This window comes from Felis catus, chromosome C1, assembly GCF_018350175.1.
Source record: "Felis catus isolate Fca126 chromosome C1, F.catus_Fca126_mat1.0, whole genome shotgun sequence".
Lineage (NCBI taxonomy): Eukaryota > Metazoa > Chordata > Mammalia > Carnivora > Felidae > Felis > Felis catus.
In genome coordinates this window covers 161,414,775-161,426,867 of record NC_058375.1, presented here as the reverse complement: position 1 = coordinate 161,426,867, position 12,093 = coordinate 161,414,775, and the positions used below count along the sequence as shown (strand labels likewise).

Here is a 12,093-nt window from a genome sequence, read left to right as displayed (position 1 = left end):
TATCATACAATTCCAGGTACACAAAATGTGCACGATAGGTAAATCCAGAGACAGAAAGCAGATAGTGGTTTCCAGAGACTGGGAGAGAGGGGATGAGGTGTGTCTGCTAATGAACATGCGCTCTCTCTTAGGAATGAGGGGAATGTTCTGGAATTAGTGACGATGGTTGAACTACCTTGTGAATATACTAAAAGCCACTGAATTTTACACTTTTAAGAGGGTGATTTTTATAGCATGTGAATTTTACTTCAATTAAAAAAAATCTGAGTCCCCACCATACCGAATGGTTACCCCTCCCATATTATAGGAACTGAGAACAGCACAACCTTTTCTTGTCAACAATTATATTTAATGAAGATACTGTTATTTACAGAAGATATACATACATACAATTCCTACGCATTAAATGTAGCCTAATTGTGAAAAGAGGAAAAAATGTACTCCAAAATTACATACTAAATAAAATAAATAAAAAGGAATCATTTGGCACAATATCTATTGTATAGCAAATAAATAACTCTATGCCATTGATTGAATGAACTATTTACAATCTATTTGAAAGTGCAAAACAATTGCTGAAAATTAAGATATCTGTAATAACATTTAAGTCCAGAAAATATGTGTTTTTTTTAGTCAGTAACAATAATTAGCCAATAGTAAAGATTTTTAATGCCCAGGAAAATATTTTAATTTTGAAAAATGTTTTGTGCATATTGTGCTCTTTTGAAATGCTCTTTTCTTATCTTAACGCTGGCAATTTTTAGAACCTTGGAGTTTCTTAGTGGGATTCTTATGTATGTAATCCTGATTTGTGAGTTTAAAAAAGTTACATTGTAAACATAAATATTATTCTATATATCATCCAGGAATTATGGGCCAGTCCTCCCTAAATTACATCAATAGCCATAATGTTTCATAGTAATGTGGTCGGGTTCAATTCCTTCAGAGGTTAAGACTATGAAGATGCTAGAATACAAGTTATGGTTTGGATTTATGTGATTCCTCAACACCTTCCAAGACCCCCATGCTCCAAAATCAAGGTTGAGATAAAATTGTGAAACTATACCCCCACAGCATCTGTAGCACATCTCACTCGGCCAACTCTCTGAGAAAAACTGTCAGGGGCTTGATATGTCTCTTGACAATGGTGTTTCTACCATTATCATCGGGACTTAATTTATGTTTCAGCAGAGAGGATGGCACGATTGGAAATAAAATAGTGTGACTACAAATTGGAGATTCCTATGCTAGAGTGTGAAAGCTTTATGCAAGTCAAAGAATTTCTTCTCTTACTATGACGCTGGTACGCTGCAGCCCTGACATGTCTCAGGGTGCGTTTCTGCTTGTTTTGTAGAATTTTCTAGTGACAATACAGTCAGTAGTAGCATAAATGGCATTTTTGAAAGACTGTGGACTGGAGGCAAACCATTGCTCTGGGCACTTTAAATGTCTACGGTCGACGAGGCTCTAATCTGTGTGACATCTGTGATAAAGTTCTCTGGTTGTCAATCACATTTAATTGCCGGACATAACTCCGGACATCCTGATGGTTCTTATTAGCTTGAGCTGCATCAGGATCTGTTGAAAGAGAAGAGAGCAAATTGGCATTGTGTAATATATGCATATAAGATACAGCTTTATTTTCTCCAATTATTTGTTACATTTACTATGGATTCCAAGTTTCCATTGAAACCTTTCAACATACCATATTCATTGAAATGTTTCCACTGGGATATTCCATCTCCTCTCTCCTACCATTTTCTTCTCTGGAATCACCTATTTTGGTAATGTTCCTTTGTTGTAAAAAAATGGCACCAAATTAAAGTGAAAGCATCCCCTGATAGCCCCTGGTTATACATTAAAAATTGCTTCCTCTTTCCATCCCACCTGTGTCTCACACTCAGCTCTCTTCTCCCTTTGATACAGACAAGGACTAATGGCAAAAGACGTAGTTTTTTTCTTTTTTTTAAAGTTTTATTTATTTATTTTCGACACAGAGAGAGAGTGGGAAGGGAGGAGAGAGGAAGAAAGAGAATCTCAAGCTGATAGGACAGAGCCTGATGTGGGGCTCAAACTCACAAACCATGAGATCATGACCCGAGCGGAATCCAAGAGTAGGACGCTTAACTGACTGAGCCACCCAGGCGCCCCAAGACATAGTTTTCAGTAGCTCCTAACAAAAGTGCTTAACACCTGGGCTGAACTGAAGCAAGCCAGTGAGATTAATAAATCTGACTCTCCTTGTTACTTGCAAAGAGTATACAGTATCACTGCATAGATGTGTGCTCTTCGAGACTGTTCACGTGTAGGGAAAAGCTCAGCTCATGCGCTGAAGTCATAACTTCTGCTAGACCTTCGATTTCCTGATGCTACTTGTTCGGAAATCCCAATTACTATTCTATTCTCACCTACTTCCCCAAGCATGTAAGCAATGGAGCCATCTGAAGTTCACAGATTTCTCCAAAACCAGGCTGAAAGAAGAATCAAATAAGTGTCCAGAGCCCTCTGCAGAGAATATATACGGGTGAGGAAGGCCAAATCTGAAAGTGGTGAACTGGAAACCCAGGTCCCTTTGAAAGTGACTATTCAGCTCCCGCATGATGCTGTTGTCTGGGAATCTACATTCTGAGTTGTCAGATCTTCCTATTTTTCTAGAGAAATGAGAAGTCTGGATTTCTTTCCTGGAATTTTTTAATGGCTACATTATTTCCAAATAAAAGGGGAAACATGTTCTGTGTAGACCCAACACTTCTGCTGTGGTCCATGGGCTACCTCTGCCCCATGGATCACCAGTAGGGGGCTCTTTTCTAAGCAGGGCACTGACATCACTCCCAAAGACAGTGAGAATGCCATCTGCATATGGGGTGGAGGGTAGTGTTGCAGGTCTGAACACAGAATAGCAGAGAGAAAATACAAAGGCCCCTACTTGCTCTAGGAAGAAACTCATCAGTATAATTATCACATATAAATAATACCACAGTGTTTAATTCCTCGCTTTTTCCCTGGCAGTGTACTCTATATGTACAATATACTGTAATTACATTGTACATATTCCCACAATGTTTACAAATCTATTCCTATAGCTTTATCTATAGACTGTTGACTTCAGAGCTGAGCAGCTGTTGTTTACCAGCAGTTACTGATAACTTCAACATATGCAGTGGATATTGTGTGTGTGTATATATATATATATATATATATATATATATATACACACACACACACACACATATATATCAAATCCCCCCAGCCCACCCCCACTTTTCTAGGAGAAGATGTAGGAGAATGTAGGATTTACTTCCAAAGTAGCTTATGGAACAAAACATATTCTATCACAGTTCTTCGATCTCACTGAGAACCTTCCCAAGGCTACAAACCCTCTCAGGCACAGAAATTTTGTGTTTCATTTCAGGAATTTCCTAGAGCCCCAAAGGGTCATGGGTTCACGGGCCTTGTTGTAGACTGACATCACTTATATATTCTCATATTTCACCTGTATGGCTGCGTTAAGACCATGTCTTTATACATACAGTAAATTACTAGATGAAGAGATGTGAGACATTTTAATCCTTGCAGAATCCATGCAGGAACGGTTGACGACATGCAAGACTATTCCCATTTTGGAAGGAAGAGGAGGCACAGTCACTTGAGTAAAATTTTTAAAGGGCTACTTGCTCCCTAAGGAAAGATTACTTTTCACAGATTTTTTTCCTCCTCTGTACATTAAAAAGTGAGCAGTTTTCAGTTCTGGCATCCTGCGTTAGCAAACCCTCACTTTGAGCCAGTCCTGGGCTAGGGAGGGTAAAGACAGCTCTGGTTAGTAAATTGAGAAACTTTTAGCCTCTTTTAGCACAAGGTTTATTGGAAGGGACTGTACTGGTAGCCTCAAAGTCACGTCCATCTCAAATGATCATGTTGGCTTAATGAGCCAAATGACTTCAAGTGACTCATACAATGAATTTAGCAAAGAACTTTTATAGGGGCCACCTTCTGACTCCCAGCCCAGCGAGAGGGAGCCAAAGCTCCACCCCCACCCAAAGTCCCAGCCCAGGAGACAGCAGCACTGGTCTGGCGAGCTGATCTGGTTCTGTGATGCAACCTAATCCCCATCGGTTTAAGGTTGCTATTTACTATTGGTAATAGTTTTATATTAAAGCATTGTATGGCAGCAGTTATTTTGCTATATGTTCAGATTTAGGAAGAACATCTTAAATTCACCTGAGAATACTAGAAATAGAATATGAATTCCTGCTATGGGACCTTTTACAAATGTGTTATACCCATTAATGCATTCTTGCAACACCCCAAGAGACAATAAATATTATCTTTCCCAGTTTATAAACGACAGAACTGAGTCATCAGGAATTGATGTGAGTTTCTCAACATCAAGCAGTGAGTCATAAAGAGTTTCTTTGAGGCAGGATTCGTTGGTGATCATGCCTTAGTCGTCTCTAGTCACACTGGAACGAGCAAATTTATTCTCTTTAAGTTCATTCATAAAATAGTATTTCTATGGTTAGTTTCTAGTTCTACAGCTAGAAAATCCTTCAACTCAAGGCCTCTATCCCATGAGAATTCGTGGTCCAAAGTGCTCCTGACACAATCAAATACTACCCAGACTTCTAGAATGTCTCAGTAGCCTCATTAAAAAGGACTTAATCACCCAGATCTAGATTGCAGCACACGGTAGCATTTAACTTACTGAAGGGCTGGCTCCTGCAGTATCTCACTGTTCTGGCAGTATTCGCAATCATGCGCTAAAAAGAATAGAGAAAAAAAGAAAGAATGAAATGCAAGTAAGCTTAGTGTATAGCCCATAAAGGAAACCAAACCATGATTTATTTCAGTAACACCTGAGCCCGTGAAAAACATTCTGTTCTGAGACATTGACTATCTGGAGGCAGCTGGTTGATGTAGAACAGGTTTCATTACTTGAAAGAGGCATCTATAGTCACACATACAAGGCACTTCTCAGATGAGGAGTACTAATGGCATAATTCTAGTTGAGTTGTTTGTGCCTCTGACATAAAAATCAGTCTGTTGTTTCTCAGACTGTGTCTTACTCCTCAGGACTCGTTTTCACCATCCCTTCCCAGAGGTCACTGTGAACTTGTAAGCGAATTTGTGACCATCTGAGATTTGGAGAGGGTTAGCTTATCGAGTGCCTCATAAGAAACAGGACTCAGTAATGAGGCATTAGATTAGACTGAATATAATCACAATATTCTACCTATACATTTTTCTCAACTCTGTGCATTACTGACCCTTCTAATCCTCCAGCCAAAGTGTGTGTTTTAATGTTAATCTCAATTATCTGATTTCCTCTCTCCTTCCTTCTTCTTCCTTTCTGATCATAACACTAATGCGTGCACATTTGAGAAAATGAATAAAAGTTAAGAGCAAAGTAGAAGTCACTTAGAATACACCTCACAGAGTCACTTCATTAATATTTTAGTACAATTCCTTCTAATGCTTTAAAAATAAGTAAGTAAAAATTTTTCAAACAATTGAAGTCATATTTTACATATGTATTTCTGTTGTGATATACATTTTTTCACATGGCATTGTGACTGTTTTCCATGCCACTTGCATTTTAAAGCATTTTTAAAAAACGAGTAGGTACTCAACTTTATGGATGGATGGTAACTTATTATTTAACCTTTGTTAATTTTGTCATTAAGTGATCCTCTCAATTTCTTTGTAATGTTTTGGTTGCCATAAAGACTTACAAGTGAATTTTTTATACTGCACTCAACTTAGTTTAAGACAAAAGAAGAAAGGAGGAAAAATATGAAGGGCAGAAACATGAGGAAAAACATCCATGAGACCATTTCTCAGCCAGAATGTATGCACATTTCTTGCTGATGGTATTTGAACAGCAGCTGGGACCCCCAGACTCTGTATATTGTCTCAGGACACCTTTGCTGCTCAGACTCTAAAGGGGGTCCCGCGGAGATGGTGGATTAATTCTAACACGAGCAGAAAATTGATCAGGCTCCAGCCAGGGAAAGAGATTTTCTTATCTCTGAGTGGCCATGTAATTCTAGTCCTTGCTTTCTTCTCTCATGGACCCTTGGCTTGCCAAAGTATACAAAATGACTGAGAAATCTTCTGTAGTGTTAAAACAGACAAACAAAACCCCAACTTATTTGGCAGGGAAAAAAAAAACTCACAGAAGAGTCAAAGCTTTACAAGTGTATGTGAACACTGATCGCAGCCTGCTGAATACTGAGGTTTTCCGGGCTCTGTCAAGCATTAAGTGACATGCGTCTGCACTGGGTAATTTCTCATACACAGAGAGGCAATCGGAAAAGTTTGAACGTCATTTTCATAAAAGATCCTAAAAACCAGCATGTCTGTTGGTCAGCATGTGAAATATACTACAAATACCTCCAAGAAAACGTAACATACAATGTAGAATTAGCCTCTGATATATGGAGCCCTGAAATAAACAGTAACTATGATAATTTTCCTGCTAATTTACTGTAAGTTGTTTTTTCACTTCTGTAAAGGCTTTGCATCGGAAGGGCACGAGTATATTCTGTGTGGAATTATTGTAATTCTTCAGATACTGAATGGAGTGTAATTACTGAAAACCCAGGGAAATGCTGCCAGAGTGCCCCTCTGAAGAATAATAAAACAATTAGCAGGGGTCAGAAACCTCTTCCTATACCATTTTGTAGGGAGTAATTGTTCTGCTTTTTAGTTTTGAAAGCTAAAACATTTCATTCTGACTTCGGTTTTAGACTACTCTTTACAGCTATATTCTGAGGCTTCATAATTTTTAGCTCATTATGTGGTTTAAAATGTGAGAACAATTGTTTAAATCAGTAATTTCCAGCTCTGGAGTTCATTCTACCTTTCTAAATCTTTGATTAATTCTAACAATGGTTTTAATTTTGACGTATCCTTTTTAATTGTACTCAGAGGTAACTTCAGTTTAACTCTGAAATCCAAACCTGGCTTTGCAACAAGGCCCATTGTTTTCCTCTGTGAGGTCCGCAGGGAAATGCTGCAAATGTAAACCCTCGGTAACCGCCTGTGAACCCCACCAGCACTGCCAGGCGATGCATAGTTACGGAATGCTTTCACAAGGCCAAAGAAGGGTTAACTTGATATTTTGACTCCACCCTCTTTTGCACCCATGGACACCTGCACTATGCTGTTAACAGCTGCACCCAACTACCAGGCTCTCTCCTGGGTTGCCAAAAGAGGCTTCAGAAGTCCCCTTCTTCAAGTGTTTGCAAGGTGCATAATGCCTTTTATAGCCTGCCTGTCAACAGCAGCTTCCCACCGTTCGGATGCATCCAGCGAGAGCTACTCGTTCTCGCCAAGGCCAGCCCCTTCCATTTTTAGACATTTCTAACTATTAGACATTTCTTTATCATTCTCAGTCAAAGTCATTTTCCCTCTACCCACCGATCCTCATTGTGAGCTCTGGAGCCACAGCATATACATTTAGTTCCTTCTTATCAGGACAGTTCTTCAAACACGAGAAGACAACCATTGTGGATGTCTCCCCACCTCCCAAGTCTTTTCTGGTTCAATCTATATATTGCCAATTCTGGAGCGCCTGGGTGGCTCAGTCAGTTAAGCACCTGACTCTTTTATTTTTTAATTTTTTTTTAACGTTTATTTATTTTTGAGACAGAGAGAGACAGAGCATGAATGGGGGAGGGTCAGAGAGAGGGAGACACAGAATCTGAAACAGGCTCCAGGCTCTGAGCTGTCAGCACAGAGCCCGACGCGGGGCTCGAACTCACGGACCGCAAGATCATGACCTGAGCCGAGGTCGGCCGCTTAACTGACTGAGCCACCAAGGCGCCCCAGCACCTGACTCTTGATTTCGGCTCAGGTCATGATCTCTCACGGTTTGTGAATTTGAGCCCCGCCTCGGGCTCCATGCTGACAGTGTGGAGTCTGCTTGGGATTCTCTGCCTCTCTCTCTCTCTCTCTCTCTCTCTCTCTCTCTCTCTCTGTGTGTGTGTGTGTGTGTGTGTGTCTGTCTCTGCCCCTCCCCTGCTCTCTCTCTCTCCCCCAAAATAAATAAATAAACTTCAAAATAAAATAAAAATTGTGAAGTATTGCCAATCGCTTTAACAATTTTCCATAAGACCTGTTTGGGTCTCTTTAAGGCAGTCTCTAGCACAGTGCCCTGGATTAAGCAAATCACAGAGTGCAGAAGAATTATTTTCCTTCCTTGATCTAGATGATGCTACAGGTCTGAGTCCACAATTTAAAGAAAAGTCACCTTACTGACATCTGTTGAACTACTAGCGGATAAAACCTCTGAACCCATTTCACTGAGCTGCTGTTTGGACACAGCTTCATTCTCTGTAGATGTGCAGTTGATTTCTTGGCCCAAAGTGGAGGATTTTGCATTTATCTGCTTAGAGTCTTTCTATCCTTCTGCAGACTTAAGCCTTACATGTTGTTTTTGACGGCAAACAGCCATTCATTCACTGGTGTTCTCAGTTAAGGTTGGCAGAAACTAAGGTTAAAGAGAAACACAGGCTTTGTTATCCAACTACCACAGCAGGGATGAAGCCAAAGATTATACCCTAGGCTCGCTGATCCTGCCGGAGCAGGCTGGCCCGCCTGGAGCAGGCCAGGCAGCTTTCCTATAATGCCAGGCGGTGGGGAAATACTTGCTTACTCCAAGGCAGAGCCTCCCATCTTTTTCCCCCATCTCAGCAACCCTGAGGTTTATGACACACTCCCTTTCGCAACTGGCTTATTAAAATAGCAGTTTGTACGTGGGGGGTGAAGTGAGGAGAATATGCTCCTTTTGAAGGCGCTCTCACCATCAGTATAGGTGGACGGCGTGACCCCCCTGCTCCACACCTGAACTCATTTTGATGTGTCCCCACCACTCCCACTGGGAATCTCCACCTCAGAGTTGCAAGGGCCCTCGCCAAGAAAGCAGTCCACAGTTAGAACCTTGGGGTTCTACATTTCAGATCGCACACAGCCACCCCCTTTTTCCAGAGACTAATTCTAGGTCCAGGTCTTCAGCGTTTATTTGCACAAATTAATATGTTCGTGCGGTTCCTCACCCAGGAGGCTAGGAGATGGGCCCATAGGAAGGCTGATGAATTTCCCTCAGGACATGAACTCATGGAGGGAAGCTCAGGAAGAAAAAGGAGGTAGCAAGCCAAGGACTCTGTAACTACCCTCAAGTTCTTATCTCTTTAGATGAAAATAGAGCGATTCAGAAGCAGAAGTCTCTCCCAGGGCCTGCCTTACAAGATGCCCAGTACAAAGGTGCTGTCCATAGGAAGGGGCGAGTGGCTGTCTGCACTCCAACCCGGCACAGGCAAGTGGCCCTGAGGCTGCAGTTCCAAACACATTTCCCTCCAGCTCTGATGCAGGTAATTCCCCTTGAATCCTGTGAAGGGTCGGAGGCGCTTCTCAGACTGGGCCCTTGGCCTGGACCTCCCTGTTTACCTTTCTGTGGTACCGTGCCCTCAGGAGGGGGCTGGCCAACTTCTGCCTTTGTGCCTATCCAGACAAGTTGATAACCTAGCAGGCTGTCTCCAGCTTTTCTGGCCACCTCTATACTGACTTTGGTCCCCCGGGCCCAGCTTTCCCTTAGCTCTCCCATCCTTGAAGAGGAACAGGCTTTTCTGTCTATTTTTCAAGTTCAGACCAGCAGGCCCTCCAGGCAATGCCACCTTGCACTGTTACACTCTCTTGACCTCCCTCCCACAGACAGACAGCTGCCAGGACAGCCTCCCTCTTCACAGGCTATGTGGCCTCTCAGCTCGGAGTCCTTTGAGGAGCCGCTCCTGGACTTCAGCCCTTTTTTAAATGCCTACCCTGAACAGTTCGGCCTTTCCTTCTCTCGCCACTTGAGATCTTTGCCAACCTTGTTCTTAATGTTTCCCACGTTACCTTTTCTTATTTCTGCCCCTACTGATTTGACTCTGCGTCCATCTGAATGCCTATCAAATAAAAAAATCTCCGTCAATAATTCCTTGCTGAGCATGTGTAAAACCACATCTATATCACCTGATTATTTTATCAGATCCTCATATATTTAGGACAGGACTTTTTTCCCCACAAGATCTAGAAATATATAGTCTCTCACCTACAAGGATGGTGCCCATGATAGCAACCAAGTAGAATTAACTGCATGGTAAGGAACAGAGATAAAAGACAAAAAGGCCCGGGAGCTCAGCCAGGCTCCACTATATGCATTTTTGAGGAAGAACCCTGAGCCCCGTCCCCTGGCTATGGATCTTTAATATCCAAGAGGTGTGTGACATACAGATATGCACATGTAACGTGCAAGATGCTCACGGTACATTGTACATATCATGGCCATGGGACATGGTAGCTCAGGTGCCTGTCCAGGCAAATGCAGACTATTGTGCTTCTCTGCATTCAGGAAAGGACAATGAGAGGCAGACACAGCACCACAGGTAGGAGGGGAGGTAGGATGATGTCCAGTTAGGAACAGAAAGAAGGCTGAGGGAATCATCTTGCATAAACTATCAGTAATGCAAAGTGCTTGGGAAATTCCGCTTAATCAAATGTTCTAATAAAATAGAAAACACTTTTGGATTAAATCCCAAACTGGAATATAACTGGGTTATTCTTTTATTGGGTGCTAGAGAAGTATCAGTGAACAAAACTGATTAAATACCTGGTCTAGGACACTCATATTCTAGTGGGGAAGACAGACAAGTAAAGAAGAATGTTTGAGGGTGGTCAGGAAAGACCACTTGGAGGAGGGGACACATGAGCTGAGGCCCGAATGATGAGAAAGCCCAGACAGGTGAAGACTAGCAGAGAGACAGTTTCAGGCAAAGGTAGCAACTAAATGCAAAGGCCCCAAGGCAGGGAAAAAAAAAAAAAAAAGAAAGAAAAAAGGTTGGTTTTGCCAACTTGGATTGAATACAGAGAAGATGAAGTGTGAGGTGAGGCTGGATGGTGCTCAGGGTAACAAGTCTGGATTTGATTACATTATGTTGTTGTATTTAACATGGTTTTGTTTTCCTCTTGATATAGCTCAAGTTACCTCTCTTTGTGCCTTTGGACATCTCTTTTATTACTATTGTAAACTAGTTTCTATATCTTTTTTTGCTTTTAATATTTCACATGTTTATGTTTTACCTTCTTCACTATAAATAATTTCCTAATGGTCAAAGATGATGGGATTTCTTTGCATTTCCTAGCAAAACCCTTTGCCGGAACAGTCAACACATACTGCATTGCTTTGAAACGTATTTTTTGGAAAATCTGCTTTTAGCCCAGTTTGTGAGTTTCATATAAAGAGATAAACTTGCAAGGTCCTCTTGTAGGTTTTTATTGTGTTGGAAAGTTCTGAGAACTGCATGTATTTGAACATTTTGATTTTTACTTGGAGGTTCTTTTCTCCATAGCTTGATATAAATCCGATGCTTTCTCCATGGATCTTGTAATAATATTATTGGTGATAGAAAACATATCATTGCTAGTTACGTAATGCTGTAATTACTGATACAGAAATAAAAGGATTCAAAGCATTTCTCTTTCCTCAATGAGTTAGCTTCTGTTAATGTTTCCAGAAGTGTAGAAGCTTGCCCCATGCCTCTCATTCCAAATAAAATGACGATCTTAAAATAATGTTCATAAATAAATTCACCTAAATATGGGTATGTCTGAAATAGAACCAACCTCCTAATACAGTAGCATCCGTGGCTATCAGCATGCTTTATGCAGCCTGGGATAGTGGCAGCCAGCCAGCATATTATCCTCTAATCCATTGCTAGTCTACCTCCTAAATGTTATAAATATTCATGTATGCCATAGAAAGATACAAAGGGCTTTATTCAAACATTTTTTTGAATACTCCTTTATGTTCCCCCCAAATGAAAGAATGTCTGCCTTTTTTTTTTTTTTTTTGCATAAGGATCAGAGTGTGAATTCTCTTTTGTTCATACTCATAAATCCTGAAAACCAATATGCAACAAATTCTCTAATCCTCATTTCATACCTCAAGGGTAAAAAGGTTCAAAATAAAAATACTTAGGGCTGGCACAGTAGTTTGCTATGACTGGGCAATGCTGCCACCAAGAAAAGGCATCTGTGTTCCTGGCTTCCCTGGTG

The 12,093-nt window shown here is 41.1% G+C and overlaps 1 protein-coding gene across 9 annotated transcripts in view; it reads right to left on the bottom strand.

Annotated features, from left to right (window-relative positions):
* Positions 1-327: 327 nt before the first annotated feature.
* RAPGEF4 (Rap guanine nucleotide exchange factor 4) overlaps positions 328-12,093 on the bottom strand; it is a 291,293-nt gene continuing 279,527 nt past the window's right edge. For all 9 annotated transcript variants that reach the window (XM_023259461.2, XM_023259462.2, XM_019838268.3 and 6 more), the window contains 2 exons: positions 4,703-4,757; positions 328-1,578 (listed from right to left, as the gene is read on the bottom strand). In XM_023259461.2, the coding sequence (XP_023115229.1) occupies positions 1,451-1,578; positions 4,703-4,757 (183 nt within the window). In that variant the 3' untranslated portion in view covers positions 328-1,450. The remainder of the gene's footprint in view (positions 1,579-4,702; positions 4,758-12,093) is intronic.